Source organism: Lycium ferocissimum, chromosome 9 (assembly GCF_029784015.1).
Source record: "Lycium ferocissimum isolate CSIRO_LF1 chromosome 9, AGI_CSIRO_Lferr_CH_V1, whole genome shotgun sequence".
Lineage (NCBI taxonomy): Eukaryota > Viridiplantae > Streptophyta > Magnoliopsida > Solanales > Solanaceae > Lycium > Lycium ferocissimum.
In genome coordinates, this window is record NC_081350.1 from 44,664,952 (window position 1) to 44,680,935 (window position 15,984).

The 15,984-nt window shown below is 35.7% G+C and overlaps 2 protein-coding genes and 2 long non-coding RNA genes across 5 annotated transcripts; 3 read left to right on the top strand and 1 right to left on the bottom strand.

Annotated features, from left to right (window-relative positions):
* The first annotated feature begins 498 nt into the window (after positions 1-498).
* On the top strand, positions 499-7,344 carry LOC132031029 (serine/threonine protein phosphatase 2A 57 kDa regulatory subunit B' kappa isoform-like). 2 transcript variants are annotated; one of them, XM_059420870.1, is made up of 5 exons: positions 499-977; positions 1,067-1,111; positions 1,201-1,258; positions 1,863-3,079; positions 6,816-7,344. In XM_059420870.1, exons 4-5 carry the CDS (start codon positions 1,922-1,924, stop codon positions 7,176-7,178), a joined length of 1,521 nt encoding a protein of 506 aa, XP_059276853.1. In that variant the 5' UTR covers positions 499-977; positions 1,067-1,111; positions 1,201-1,258; positions 1,863-1,921; the 3' UTR covers positions 7,179-7,344. The 2 variants fall into 2 exon arrangements, with proteins under 2 accessions (XP_059276853.1, XP_059276852.1); XM_059420869.1 differs by having other exon boundaries at positions 500-977; positions 1,859-3,079.
* On the top strand, positions 3,086-5,962 carry LOC132031030 (uncharacterized). The gene is made up of 2 exons (XR_009408156.1): positions 3,086-5,482; positions 5,517-5,962. It is a non-coding gene; the product is annotated as an uncharacterized LOC132031030 (long non-coding RNA).
* Positions 7,345-9,011: 1,667 nt separating the features above from the next.
* Positions 9,012-10,747, top strand: LOC132029264 (uncharacterized). The gene is made up of 2 exons (XR_009407757.1): positions 9,012-9,440; positions 10,452-10,747. It is a non-coding gene; the product is annotated as an uncharacterized LOC132029264 (long non-coding RNA).
* A 2,489-nt stretch (positions 10,748-13,236) lies between these two features.
* Positions 13,237-14,970, bottom strand: LOC132031947 (uncharacterized). Its single transcript, XM_059421799.1, has one exon. It carries the CDS (start codon positions 14,968-14,970, stop codon positions 13,237-13,239), a length of 1,734 nt encoding a protein of 577 aa, XP_059277782.1.
* Positions 14,971-15,984: the final 1,014 nt, after the last annotated feature.

Sequence of the window (15,984 nt, forward strand, 5' to 3'; positions counted from 1 at the left end):
TAAAACAAATTCAAGTTTTAAAATGATGAATATTATTATGTTAAGAGTTTTCAAATTTAAAGGTTGCTTCGATCTTCCAAACATTCTCTCTATCTTCATTTTTATCGGCTAAATCGACACTTAAAGTGTGAATACACTCAATATGTTATTGTTGTTGTATAACTAGTATGTGAGTCAATCTATCTCATATCCATATATAGTAATATAGTAGAAGTAGGTTCCTTATGCTCCTTTCCAAATTCATCACTAAAGATTATTTATAAAATGAATATGATCTTCATCTCTAATTAAAAGTTACAAGCACTAAGTTTTTTTTGGATAGAATGTAATGATACCAAACATTAGGTAAGAAAAATATCCATCCATAAATCTTGCAGTGCTTTTACAGTTTGGTGAAACCAACAGTACTATTTGACAAAGTAAATAATGTTGGGAAAAAATAATAATAATATGGGGTACATAACAGTCACCATCTAATGCCGGCAATTTCTGTGAAGATGCCACTGAGTCATTCAACCTGTGGCACTTGTATCGAGGAGAACTAAATTATGTAAAAACACTCATCAAATCAAATTAAAAAAAAAAAAAAAAAAAAAGAGAAGCCATTGTTAGTAGTACTAGTACTTAGTATTATAGTTTTAGTAGTACTAGTACTTTAGTTATTAGGACATGAACAAACAAGAACAAACAAGAATTTGAAACACATTAGTAGTAGTAGTAGTGTGTGTGTGTGTTTTCTTTTCTTGATATCAAGTTTAAAGGTATAATCAAGAAAGAAAGAAAGAAAAAATAAAATGGGCTCCTCAAAAACTCATCATTGTGTCTTCAATCCCAAGTTAAAAAAGAAAGACATGATGTGATTGCCACCATTACCTGTTTTTTCTTTCTTCTACACTCTCTCTTATTAGTATTACTGTCAAAAAGCTTCCATTTTTGTGCAATTCTTTTGACTTCAGTGCAGATTAACAAAACCCCAGGTTCATTTTTTCTCTCTGTCTATCAGATCTTTGAAGAAATGTTATGATATTGCTCAAAGTTTGATCTTTTTATTGTTTTTTTTGAATAGTTGTTGGAGTATTTGTGGGCAATTGCTTTAACTTTAAAACCTCAGGTTCTATTTTTCACTCTTTCTTTCAGATCTTATGAGAAATGCTATGATATTGCTCAAGTTGTGATCTTTTTTATTGGTTTCTTGAATAGTTGTTGGAGTATTTGTGAGCAGTTGCTTTAACTTCAGAGCAGACTAACAAAACCCCAGGTTCTATTTTCTTACTCTTTCTCTCAGATCTTATGAAAAATGTTATGATATTGCTCAAGTTAGATCCTTTTTTGGGTTTTTGAGTAGTTGTTGGAGTAGTTTTTGGTTAAAGATTTCATTTTTAGTTGCAAATTGTGAATAAAGATAAATCTTTTTATTCTTTTGCTTCAAATGCTATGATATTGCTCAAGTTTGATCCTTTTATGGGGGGTTTTGGATAATTGTTGGAGTAGTTTTGGTTAAAGACTTCAACTTTAGTTGATAGTGCTGAATAAAGATACATCTTTTTTTTTTAATTGCCTCATTTGCTTACTTTTTTGGCCTATGAATGTAGTGATCTAGGATTTAATCCTTTTTAGTGTGAATTATGTCCCAGATCTAAGATTTGTGCAACTGTAAATAGGTGGATTTGGGAATGATAATCTTTTCCAATGAGTTTTTAGATGAAAAAATTGATATGTGAATTTAAGATATAATTCTGATAATAATGCTGTCTTCTAAACATTCTGCTTATGTTTGACACAAGATCTGTTATTTTCTTCAAAGTTGTTGGTTCCTGCTGTGTTTTCTGATTTTTTTTTTTTCATGGAATGTCAATAGGCAGATTGTTCTGGAGTGTGGATTAGGTTTAGTCTTTGCTGCAACTTGGAGTGATCCGCTAATATGCTTAAGCAAATTCTTGCAAAACTTCCTAGGAAATCATCATCAAAATGTGATTCATTCGATTCATCAGGAAGCAATTCCTGCAACAACACCTCGAACTTGGGGGGTAACGGAATTCAATTTACCAATAGTTGCACCGTCATAGCAAACAGGCTGAACGTTGTAAAACGAATGTCGACAGCAATTTTTCCTGCGAGCATTGGCGAGTCTGTGGCCCCACATGTGCCCTTTAAAGATGTGTCAAATAATGCCGAGAAGCAAAGCTTATTCGTAAGCAAGTTGAATCTCTGCTGTACACTTTATGATTTCAATGATCCTGATAAAGACTCCGCGGAGAAGGACTTGAAACGACAAGTTTTGCTCGAACTGAACGATTTCGTCGCCTCGGGATCCGGGAGGTTCACGGAATCGGCAATTTCCGCGGTGTGTAAAATGTGTTCAGTTAACCTGTTCAGAACTTTTCCTCCCAAGTATTTCGCATCTCGTGGTGAAAGTGAAGATGAAGAACCGATGTTTGATCCGGCTTGGTGTCATTTACAACTTGTGTACGATTTCTTCCTAAGCGTTATCGGGCAAGGTTCTCTTGATGCAAAAGTTGCTAAGAAATACGTTGACCATACTTTCATATTGAAATTACTTGACCTATTTGATTCTGAGGACCCGAGAGAAAGAGAATGCTTGAAATCGATACTCCATCGTCTTTACGGGAAGTTCATGATGCACAGGCCTTTAATCCGAAAAGCTGTAAGCAATATTTTTTATCGTTTCGCTTTCGAGACGGAAAGACATAATGGGATCGCCGAGCTTCTGGAGGTTTTCGGAAGTGTAATTAGTGGATTTGCTTTACCATTAAAGGAAGAGCACAGATTGTTTTTCTCCAGGGCCTTGATACCGTTACACAAGCCGAAATCTTTGGGTATTTATCATCAACAATTAGCATATTGTGTCGTTCAGTTCATAGAGAAGGAGCAAAATCTGGCTAGCGTAGTGATAACGAGATTGTTGAGGTATTGGCCAGTGACAAGTAGCCAGAAACAATTGATGTTCATCAGTGAATTGGAAGAGATTTTGGAAATGATCAGTATTGCAGAGTTTGAGAAGATTATGGTGCCGTTGTTCCGCCGTATAGGCTATTGCCTTAACAGCTTCCATTTCCAGGTAATATTTCTTAATCAAATTGATATGTTTCTTGGGCTATTACTCTTTTTCTTTTCTCTATACACTATGTTTTGCTGGGGGCGGGTGGTGGTGTTGGTTGAGCAGGTCAGATAGGACATTTTAGGGGTCGTTTGGCTCCTGGTTAGGAAGGGAGTTATTCATGTATTAGAACTATGCATAGCCAAGTAAAGGTGTTTGGTTACCAACTTACAATTCCGCATAACTAATACATGTACTGTACTCCCTCTGTTTCAATTTGTTTTTTCTTTCTTTTCTTTTTAGTTTGTTTAAAAAAGAATGTCAGTTTCCATATTTAGTAACTCTTTATACCTAACATCCTACACGGCATATTTAAGACCACAAGATTGGGCATTTGCATTTTGGTACGTTACACACATCTTTAGTTTAAGACCACAAGATTCAAAAGTCTACTTCATTTTCTTAAACTCCGTTGCCAAGTCAAACTAAGACAAGCAAATCGAAACGGAGGGAGTATAAGTTATGTGGGAATCTATGTATTATTTTATGCAGGGTAGAAGATTGAGTAACTAATAGTCTAATACCACATGAATAACTAGACCTTGCATAACTCTAACCAGCAACCGAACGACCCCTTAAGTGATAGGAAAGCGCAAACTAGTTTTCCCATTTATATGACATACTTATAGATAGGATGATAGTTCTTCTCTTGAATATTTTTTGAGATAAGGGAACCTTTGTCCTTCCTTTTCTTACCTTTTCTCCTGTAGTCCCCGAGTACCTAAATACTAGAGTGTCGGGAGAAACCAATTTGCTTGGTAATGATTTTAAGACTAGTTTTTTATTTATTTTGGTATTGGAAAAGTTAGATGCCAAATTCAGAATGACCTACTCTGACATCCATTTTTATGGCGGGAATGATTGTGGTATTTAATGGATCCTTAGTGCTTACTTCTTGGCAAAATTAAGCATTACAAAATATATTCCTTTTTGATGTCGTCTACCTGTAATACTGCTTCAAATAACTTGACATATTAATCTTTAAGTTGAGATGTATACTGTGATCATGAGCCCTGTTTAAGAAATTCCTTCAACGAGCAGGTTCCCTTAGGCTGCGCAGTCCATCAGCGCTTTAGTTCTTGAACATATTGGTGATCACTCTCTGAATTTTGAAATAATCGTGTGGAGAAGGGGAAAAAAAAAAAAAGTAAGATCATAGACATGAAAACTCTCTCGAGGTAAGTAACTTTTTTTTTTAAAAAAAAAAAAAAAAAAATTGATATTGAGAGAAATAAAACACACATCTCTTAATATAAGTATTTTAGCATGGTCAGGAAGTGACCAGGAGGTCACGGACTCGAGCCGTGGAAACAGCCTTTTGCAGAAATGCAAGGTAAGGCTGCGTACGATAGATCCTTCTGGTCCGGTCCTTCCCCGGACCCCGCGCATAGCGGGAGCTTAGTGCACCGAGCTGCCCTTTTAGCATGGTCAGGAAGTAGGTCTCTAGGAGAAAAGAAAATGGGAGTACCCGCTAGGGTGACTCAGTTGGTTGAGCATGGGGCTTTCATAATGGAGGTCTCAGTTTCGGAACCCCCTGCCTATGACAGCAGGGGATTTGCCTTCTAGGCCGAGCTCGTCACACGGGGCTTGCCTAGTGCGGTTATCTCTCCTGTGTGGTTTGCGAGCTATTGCACAGGAGCTGAGTTTACCCTGTGCGCACCCGAAGGGTTGCGGCTGCGGGTTCCCATGTCATAAAAAAAGAAAAGCAAACGGGAGTTGCTCACAGAGGTAGACCAAGGATTTGAACTTTATGGGTTCTGAACTTGCCAACGAACCAATAATCGTTTTACTTATTGGATTAACAATTAGATATTTATACATATTTTATGAATTTCTTGTACAAATACAGGTCTAAGCAAAAGCTACTGGAGAAAATTTCCTCTAAGTTTGTTATACGCTCAAACCCAACAAAGAATTTTTTGACCAGTTAGGCTCAGTTGGGTTTTGTGAGAAAATTACTTCTCCAGTTCGACGTTATTTCAGCAATTTAGTTCATCCACTTTTACCATGAATCTAGCTCTGCTATGACCTCTGTAGATTCTTGCTGTATAACTTTCGGATGTTCTCTTTGAGCCTTTATTATACATTTGAAAAATTCTCAGGTTCTAGACTCAGATTCTTGCAAAATATAATTTCTTAAGTTTCTAAAAGTCTTGTGATCCACATCTCCAAGTATGTTCCATCATGTAGTAGTTATGTACATTTCAATTGGTAATTTAATAGTATTTTAGTCTTTGTATTATAGCCCCCTCCCCAACACACACACACGCAAAAGAAGCAGGTGTACGCGCCAACAAAGATACATAATCGAAGTGGTTTCTGTGATGTATCAGTCTGACAGAACTGGAGCCAATGATTTCATATGTATGGTAGAGAAATTGCAAATTCTATTATATAGTTCAAGGTTATGCTAACTTCAACTTCAAATGTTGTGTCAACAACTTTAAAGTGTGGTTTGTGAAGATTAGGATGTCAATGAGCATTAAATTTTTTGTCATATATTGTCAAAGGAAAAATAAAAGAACATTGGAAGTTGGATTTTGGGATCTTACCAGTTTATCACACCCTCTCTTTGAGAACTTTTTCAATGAATTTATGTGATAAATTCTGGAAGATAAAAGTTTTCTTATCAGTAGAATTAACAACATTTTCTTTTCCTAGTAAGCAACTGCAGATGGGTTTTCTTCATCCTTTTGAAGTAGAGCTATATAGGAGAAGCTTTTCACACTGTACCTAGCATCATAACCATATAAACTGAATAAAATCTTAATCCTGTACCCAAAGGTGTGGTCAATGAAGTGAGTTTAGAACCATGAGGTCTCACGTTCAAATTCCAGTCGAGGCTCACGTTCAAATTCCAGTTGAGGCAAAACACTATGTGATTTCTTCCCATCCAAGCAACTTTGGTGGACAAAGTTACCTCGTGCTTGTGCTGGTGAGAGGTATCAGGTACCCCATGGAATTAGTCGAGGCACGCTAGCTGGCCTGAATATCACAGTTATGAAAAGAATCTTAATCCTCTGACACAAGGTCCTAGGTATTGTTAGTCCATCTGTGTGCAAGAGCCAGCTATGTTTTATCTCTTCATCAACATTCTACATCTCTTATCACTTTGAGGGATATTTTCTTGCCCTTGAAAGGGCCTTCTCTTCATCTTGTTTATCGTAATATCCTTACTTTGCCAAAGCTTTGAAACTCCAAGTTCCTCCAAGAGAGGCTAACTCCTTTATTTATCCCACCTCTGACATAAAAGATGCATAATCCTTTGTTCTTTTTTAAAGATTACTGGAATAAAATGTATCCGAATGGAGCAGAGTAGATATACTTATATAGAATATGTTATAGCCGTCCGCAGCTAGGATTGAGGTGTAGTGGTTGCATCAGAGTAGGCAGCCTACATTACACCCCTTGCAGTGCGGCCTTTGCCCAGACCCTGCATGAATGCCGGATGCTTCGTGCACCGGGATGTCCTTTTTGTTTTCCCTTTTCTTCTACAGAAATAGACAGTCCTATGCACGAAGCATCCTGCGTTCACGCAAGGTTCCGGGAAGGGCTGCACTGCAAGGGGTGTACAAGAGTTGGGAATTGATAATATCTTGTTTCTGTTTTCTTCTTCTTCCAAATGCAGAGAACTTGTTCATACAATTGACTGATTGCAACGATTACCTTATTCTGCCTCTTTTAACAAAACTTGCAGGTGGCTGAAAGAGCACATTTCTTGTGGAACAATGATAACGTCCTTAACCTTGTGATGCATAACAGGCATGTTATCATGCCAATTATTATCTCAGCTTTAGACCGGAACAGCCAGAACCACTGGAACAAAGCAGTTCTTAATTTGACTCAAAATGTGAGAAAAGTCTTTTCTGAGATGGATGAAGAGCTCGTACTCGACTGCCAAAGCAAGCTTGAAGAAGAAAATTCAAAGTCAAATGTAGCAGCCGAGAGACGAAGATTAACGTGGGAGCGCCTAGAAATTGCCGCTAATTACGAACCTGTTTCCGTTCCTTCTAATATTTCAGGTCTGGTAAAACCTGCCACCTGTCTCGTTTCGTGCTAATCTGATCGTTGATCGATAGAAAGGAGTATTTTAGTTCATTCACGCTGTTTTTTTATTTCGTGAAAAAAGAAAAAGAAACATGCATGTTTGTTTCTTTAGTGTATGGATTTTGTGTCTTGAATATGGATGTATATAGGATGCCACAAGGCATCATGTTCACATTTCACTATTTTCTATAGCTGTGCTAAGTGACTAGCTTCCATTGACTTATTCTTTTGGCTTTTAAAAAAGAAAAGTCATTTGGTTGAACTCACTTACATCACAGTTTTTTTTTGTTTTCTTTTTCGAATCGCGTCAATATACTCTTCGAGATCATCTTAGTATGCTTTTCCTCTCAAGAATATGAAGAGATTATTTTTTCCAGGATCAAAAGAATGCTTTAGCGGTTTTGGTTTTGCAGGTTAGCAAGTCTGCCAAGTCATTTGCTTTTTTTTTTCTTTCTTTTTTCTTGCAACTACCAAAGTCAAATAGGACTTAACTTCTTTTGTATGTTTTTGTATTTTAGATGAGGGAGAGGGTGGTAATTGCTTGTGAACTGGTCTGATTAATCGGAAATTGTGTCGTTTTATTGAAGGGAAAAGTGCTTCCTATTTGCTCGAACCCGAGACCTTTAGATAAGTGTAGATCATGTGGCAAGGTTGCTATATTTCTTGTTGTCTGCAATGAAATCGCGCGTGTAGGGCCCATTGAAAGGGCAAGGCAATTCCCGACCATAATAAGCAACTCTAAAACCACTAGTTATATGCTAGGTCCTTTAAAAAAAAAAAAAAAAAAAAAATTATCCAGTTCAATAACTAAATCTTACGTTGTACAAAACATGCTCGGATAAAAGAGGAGAGTTGTGAATTAGCAGTCAGTCTAAAAATGAACAATCAAGATGATTCTCTTAATACAGTTGATGTATGCATATGGGTAGATGTACTGTTGAAGTTACAAGTTTGGCATAACTCAGTAGTTTGCCCAAACCCTGTATTTGGATTAAGAAACTCACCTCATATTATCTATCCAGAATTCAATAAATAAAAAACGGTTGTGGTCTGGAATCTATAAACTTAAAAGTTTGAATCTGCCTTCGCGTCTGCAGCTGATCTAACATACTAGAATATTGGATACAACTGATTTATATAGTTGATCTTATTTAGTTTGAGATTGAGATGTAGTTGAGGATATATTTTAGTTCTATATCAAATCCAAGAACTCCTATATTTGGAATTGTACGTATTGTGAGGGATGACTTGGATTTCAATTAATTGACCCTCATCATCATCACCTCATGCAAAACGTGTTTGAAAATAACCTTGTGAGAAACAATGCATTTAGTTCAATTTTATAAACTACCAGGTTATAAGCAAATAGCTATTTGACTGCTTTTAACTCTTTAGCTCTAAACTACAATCTCAAAGAGACGTGAAAATGTGAGTACCTCAAAAGCCCACTAGGGTCATATATATATATGTCAGGATACATGGACAGCACAAGTTTGGATCATTGTTGTCTAGTTGTATTATACACTTTGCATAGTTGTACTTTCCCCACCCCCCATTAAAAAAAGTGAAGAAAACAGAAGACAGAAAGTAAAACCACCAAAAAAACTATGAGCCGTAATCAATGAGTGAAAATTATGAGAAATCAAGGTTTAAGTTCTAAGTTCTTGCAAGATTTTTTACTATTTGTCTAAAGTTTTGTTGGCAGCTGTGAAGCTAGAATTTTCGCTAAGCGTGTTCAAGAATTAATGTTTATAAAAGATAATTAATGTTTATAAAAGATAATATTTGACCTATATATACAATAAAATATAATTTTCCAGCAGAGGATTTTCAATTAACCACCTTTCGGCCTCTATATATAGCTCTCTGCCCATACGTTTTTTACGAAGTTACTTATGACACATGCTGATAGAAGATAACAAGAACCCGGTAGAATAGTAAAGGTGCACAAATTGACGTGAATTTTGCCATAACAAGGTATCTAGTGAAATAGTAGAGGTGTGCAATTCTGAACTTATTAATTAGACAACTTACCATCTACTTTCCTTAGGCCCCCAACATTAATTATGCACCTCTAATCCTTTAATATTTCTTATCAACTTCACATTCTTTATTTTAGCAACCTTCCCCATATTTTCACACAAAAAAATAAAGCAAAGGGAAAAAACACAGAAAGAAGAAGAAAGAAAATGGAAGCTCCTCCAAAATATCAAAATATGTCATACTATGACCATGTCCAAAGCCGTCGTGAAGAAAAGGGGTGCCTCTATGCTTGGTTTGTATTTTAACTCTTCATCAATTCTTTTTTCTGTTTTATTTTTTAAAGTAAGTTTTCATCTTTTTTTTTTTTTTTTTTTTTTTTTTTTTTTTTTAAGAAAAAAGTAGTAGAGCTACATAAATCCCGGATCCTCTTTTTCAAAAACATTTTCTGGTATGTAGGACAAGAGTATTTAGAAGTTGAAATTATTGTTTGGACTTGAATATTACTGAAAAGAAAAGTTGTCGTCTTTGAGTAAAGACCATTAATTATTATACTTGAAACACTCTAGTTTGAACCAGTTTTTTAATTTCAAATTCTCTATTTCAAGTTGAACTTAAAATAATGGACGAAACCGAAAAACAAGAATATTATTTGCGAATACTATGTATGGCCAAACGCTTACTAAGTGTACATGTACTGAAATTCATTTATGTACAAAAAGCATAGCCAGTTCCAAATCGAATAAAAGAGGAAAGGTTGCAGTAAATTGACGGCTAGTGTAAACAGGTTTGATAGGCTGTACTAATCAAAATAGTCCTTATATTAAAATTTAGTCCATCCAATACAATGTTTGATTACTCAATTCAATTTAATCATACCTAATACATGGATTACTTATCCAGGTATAGTTAAACTTGGTATAAGGAATCCCTTGGTTTCCTCGGTAGACCCCTAAAATGATTAAACTACCCCTCAAACCCTTTTCCCAATTACATGAAATAGAAAATCCCATAAATATTCAAGGGTATAATTGTAAAGAAGATTTTGTATAGTTTGAAACCAAACACAAGCTTAGATTATACATTGTATATCTAATTTTTAATACAATGAACCAAACACTTGATAAAAAATAATCCCTGCATTACTTGTCTTCGTACCAAACGACCCCATAGTGTAACTATAGTGAACTTTTGAATGTTGAATTCGCTCTTAACTAATTTGAGATTGATGTATAATTGATTGATACATAAGTATCGTGTTCTAATGTTTTTTATTTTGTGGGACTTTTATAAATTGAAAATGCAGCATGTTCGCGTTGTGTTGCTGTTTCTGCTGCCACGAAAGGGTCTGTTGTTGCTGTTCTTGAAACACAATTAATCATCTGTGTTGGTGATTATGGTACTCAGATTCTTCAATATTATTATTTGATATGTGTGCGATCCTCCAAAAATTATGTATTTTTGTATAATTCGATACGGTTGCGACAATAGTCTTTAAGAATTCAAGCAAAGTATATGCAGATTTGTATGTTGATGTTTGAATAAAATGGGATGCCATATATCGCTACTGTTAATCCATTACACTATGTTTAATTCCTCCTACGCCAAGTGAACTTAATTTGTTCATTTGTTACACAATATCATTATGGGTTTATTCTAAACACGATCAATACAATTTAATTTGTTATAAAAAGGTACTTAAATAATATTTTAGGATACTAAATTCCACTTACTACGAAATAATTATCTTTAAAATAATCTGATAGTTTCTAGATGATGATAGAATTTGAGTTTTCAACTTTCTTGTTTTCGTTACACGTGAAATTTAAGATGTAGCACTGGCGAAAACATTCTTTAGAAAGAAGGTGTCCTTAATCTGACATAATTTTGCAGAAATGTTTTTTATGTGTGTAAATATATTCTTACAAAAATAGTATTATTCCAAACACTACTTGAAAATAAACAAAAAAGTGAATATCAAATTTAGACCGGAAGTAAAAGTGTAAAACCTTAAACTCATCAATCATCATAGTCTTACACACAAATTACCCAAATTACCCCATTAACAAGTCGAATTGTGACAATAGGCCGACACCACTTGCACAAAATCTTGTGTACGCCACTGACCTAGAGTCAGTATAGTTCAAATTAAGTACTAATTTTATTATACATATGCATGTTAAATGTTTTTCTGGACATGCATACATAATTCAATGGATCCAGCTGAACCCACTAGATCAACCTCTAGATTGTATCAGGGATGAAACGATCTTTCAAAGCATTAAAGATCTTTTTATTAATTTCTTCTTGTGGAGGTAAAGGTCGTGGGTTTCTGAGGCAATCAACAAATCTCCTTACACAATTGTAGATAGGTCGACACCAAAGTAGAAGAATTCCTATTTGTCCAATGATTCCACCTGTGAAAGCAACAATACTTAAGGGCTCCATGCTCGCAGAATTCCTTCTTTCTTTGTTATAACAAGTTAAATTACACTGACAAAATAAAAAAATTACGCTGCCAATATATATAAGTGGAATACTTGATTTTAAGATGAGAGAGCTTGTTACATTGAAAACAAAGAAAGTTTTAGTTGGTGTTATTATACTTACTGAATTAAAGAAACGTTATTTAGTAACGTTCTGAATTTATTTCATTGCCCATAGTAATTTACTCTTTGAAGAAACGGCTAGATGTGCGCCATCAAATTTGTGTGTATTAACTTAGTTCATGCATATTAATTTAGAGGCTTTTAACATAGCCATGGAATTTGTGTAAGATGATTTATTGAATACGTTAATTGAACTTCTTTTTTATTGTTTTCATTAATTGCAATTAAGAGGAGCTAGTTTTTATTGCCTATGAGCTCTTGTTATCTGATAGTGGTTTATAGCCAAGCTTTTGAAAGATTCTTATTATTGAATAAAAGTATTTATTATAGAGAATGAAGCTGTTCGGCTAAGCTTTTGGTGAAGAAATAAGTGTATTTGAATTATAGCAGAAGCAGTTTCCCAACTTTTTAAGCAGAAGCTGAAAAACCAGCTTCTCTAAAATAAGGTTTTTCATTGGAGCAATGATAGGAAGTTAAAAGTCGAGATAGTTTGTGAAGAAACATATTTTTTGCCCAAAACCAAAAATAAGGGTGGTCCTTTTTTTCCTTTTGGTTAAAAGAATTCCTTGAAAACTATTTTTTAGCACAAAATACCTACTTGTAAGTGTTTTAACAGTGGCGTAAGTGATAATTTAGACAGAGTATAAAGAATTATTAGTCAGTAGAGAGGTTAAACATGTCATGTTAAGATCTTTTAGAGCAGTTTCTTTTTTAAGTTCAAACAGCTTCGAGGCAGTTCTCCAAAAAAACATTTTGGAGGCGTAACAAAATGTTTTTGGGTTATAGGGGTCCTTTCTTAACATATACGCGCCTCAATTATTTCATTTGGTACCTGTTGTCGCTACCTCCCACCAACATGTATGTCGAGTAGTCTATCTATTATACTTAAGTAGAAGAGAAGAACTCATCTAAACGTTTTTTGTTTCTACAAAAATTTGAATTTTGATCTCCCATCAGTAGATGTAAGTGATATTATTAAGAAACTCGCTCTGTTCTTGCCTAGCGGGCAAGTTTTTAATTCCATTAAAAGGATGGTTCATTCGGATCAACATAACAGTCTAATTACTTAGTTAGAATCCACATTGTATATGTAAAGAGGCTAACTTGTACCGAGATTCGTGAGGTAAGCGCTAGTTTAGGTGTGTAACTGATAATCCGAAACAAGTCTAGAGGATACTTACACCTTTTCCCGTCCAATAAATCACGAGCAAGAGCAGAGAAACCCAATCTTGAACTATGAGAACTTGCTTTTGATAACAAAACCAAACAAATTATAAAACACATTTCCTCACAATCACTGAGATACCGTTTCTCAGTATATAATAAGACAACCGTAATTTACAATATCTGAACGGCGTAAAATTCCTGAACATATATATAAAGCTGGTTGAGACCTCTTATCTTACATCTTTCTACAATATTTTCTAAATCCTATCAAGGAACTCCCAAAAAAAGAAAAAAAAAAGGGAAAGGGCACTAATTCTATGCGGAGAAGGATAGAGGGACGGCCCCATTATCCACCTCTACTTTGCAGGTTGTCTTGTAATGTCCAGTTCGATTGCACTTACTACAACGGACAGTGTGCTTCTCACGATTAAGATCTTCCACACATAACCGCTTCTTCTCGGGTCGTCCAGGCGGTCGACGAAACTTGGGTGGTCGGACTAGTCGGGTTCTTGACCATTCAAGTTTATCAGGGATAGGGTGTATCTCTTTACTATAACTCTCGCGATAACTAGCTGCAGTGAAATATTTCTCTGTAAAGGCATACACATCCTTTTTACATGATATTAGAGCAGCAACAGCATGAGAACAAGGTACCCGATACAACTGCCAATCCCGACAGGAACAAGATCGAGTACCTGTATTCACAATGTGGGACCACTCTGCTGAGATAACTTCAAATTCAACTTCATCTGACCTTAGCACTTGATACGTGGACGCATGACTTCTTGCTTCCATAATGCGTTTCTCAGCAGATGGAGCAAGGGTAGAACTCCATGTACTACTCCTTGATCGCCGGAGCTGAAACTCTTCCATCAACTTACAGTGAATACGTTTAATCACCTGAATAATAGGAAGCTCTCGTGCTTCAAGAATCCATCTATTGAACTCATTAATATTTGAAGAGAAATGACCATATCTTGTTCCGTCAAAATGTATTAATGCCCAGCGTGAAGGAGGATACTGTTGAATCCAAGTCGCTGCATCTGAAGAAACCTCCTCAATTTCAGCCATTTTCTCTTTAAACACCGTTGTGGACGTAGAATATGCGGCTTTCCACAGGAGTTGTACAAGCCTTGAATTCTTGAACTCTTTACTGATGCTTTCACTCAGATACTGCATACAAATTGCATGACAAGAAGAGGAAAAATTCCTTTTCACAGCATCTGCAATACTTTTCTGTCCATCAGACAGAAATGTAAATCGTGGTATATTCTCAGTGCTCATTTCGAATGCTTTCCGCAACTCCAACACGAACCACATCCAGCTATCATCATTTTCTTCATCGACAACACCAAAAGCAAGGGGAAATACTCCACCATCAGCATCAAAAGAAGTTGCTGATAGTAAAGTACCCAAGTATTTGCTCTTAAGCTGGATAGCGCCAAGAGAAATAACAGGCAAGCAACCATTCAGGAACCCATGAAGAGAAGCATAAAAAGCGATGAAAAACCTCTGAAACCGACTATCTGAACCAGCTGTAAAAACCTCAGCATGACTTCCAGGATTTGTCTTCTTGATTTGCTCACCATATGCAGGTAATAGACAGTACCCTTCTTCTGAAGATCCATATATAGCTTGCAGCCCTCTTTCCTTGGCCCTCCAGGCTTGCTTATATGGTATAGTTATCCCATACTGCTGATAAATATCATGCAAAATGTCTTTTGGCTTGTAATTTATGTTATCACGCAAACGCTCCTCTATGAAGTTCACTATCCAGTCAACAGAAGCCAGATGATGTCCATTTGCATTTTTCCCACAGGTATGTGTCCCCTCAAGGCTTCTTATAGTAAAGGTAGGAACATTGGGAAGCTTAATAGCACGAATACGCCACGGACAACCTTCTGAGGCACATTTTGCAATGTAGCGAATCAGGTCACTTTTTACTATGCGAAGCTCAAAATGTTGTGCAATAGCAGCCTCTTTAATTGCACTGCGGAAGGCCTTGACATCAGGAAACTCTTGACCAACAAAAATCTTTTGCTCCTCCATGGAATAGCGAATTATGAGATCTCCACTTTTAAATAGCTATAGTCCCCACTTAACTTTCTGGGAGTTGACATGTGAAGGAACTGAAGAAATCAGCCAACGTATCCAAACCTGAACATTCAACAGGAAACTTCATTAGCATGGGCAAGCAGTTGGAAAATGCACAAATCTTTCATGACCCCATAGAGATTTGGTTTTTTTAAGAAATAAAAAAGGTAACAGAACCCTATTCTTGGCATCAACTTACAGTGGAACAGACCGTAAACCTTATAAAACCAACAAAAAAAAAATCGATAATAAACAGAGATATCCCTACGGTCCTACCCCTATCCCCAAGTCATGGGTACAAAATATAGTATTTGCCAACTACTATAGTTAACTGACATTTATTTCATGATTATATCACTGAAATACACAACCAAAAGAATCTTGAACACGTATACAAATATTAGAAGCATTTACGCAGATGAAGCAAACACTCATAGATGATGAACCACAATCCCAAGGTTCTTAAGGAAACAGATAAAGGAGGACTTTGCACCCATCAAGTCCTAGGTTACTAAAATCCACACCTCTTAAACCAGTTCTCTGAGAAAAATAGGCGTTTACAACCTCAGCAATGATTCTATGTAACAGCATTAACATCACAATATCACTGTTTGGGAGAAGGCAGATTAGTCAACAAATATATCAGTTTGACCTACTTTTATGACCAGGGATATCACTAGGCCGTAGGGTTTGCTGGCTTGGGCTTCATACAAACTTTATATCTCATAATTTGATAAGAACATTTGTACAGACTCAACATATTTACTAATAAAATGAAAAGAACAATTCTTTATAAGAAAAAAATAAAAAATGAAAAGAGCATTCCCTTGGACATAATGCAAAAAACCCATTCAAAATCATAATATCATTTTTTTTTTTTTTTTGTTGAAGTAAGTTGTTGCATTAAAAAGCATCAAAAAGATGCGTGAATGATTACAAATCATATGGTTATAACTCCAAATAGTGCAA

Excerpts from the sequence above, each read along its gene's own strand:
- LOC132031029 (XM_059420870.1), top strand. The coding sequence starts at position 1,922 with ATGCTTAAGCAAATTCTTGCAAAACTTCCTAGGAAATCATCATCAAAA. Across the intron at positions 3,080-6,815 it reads TTAACAGCTTCCATTTCCAG|GTGGCTGAAAGAGCACATTT; the intron begins GTAATATTTCTT and ends CAAAACTTGCAG.
- LOC132031947 (XM_059421799.1), bottom strand. The coding sequence starts at position 14,970 with ATGGAGGAGCAAAAGATTTTTGTTGGTCAAGAGTTTCCTGATGTCAAG.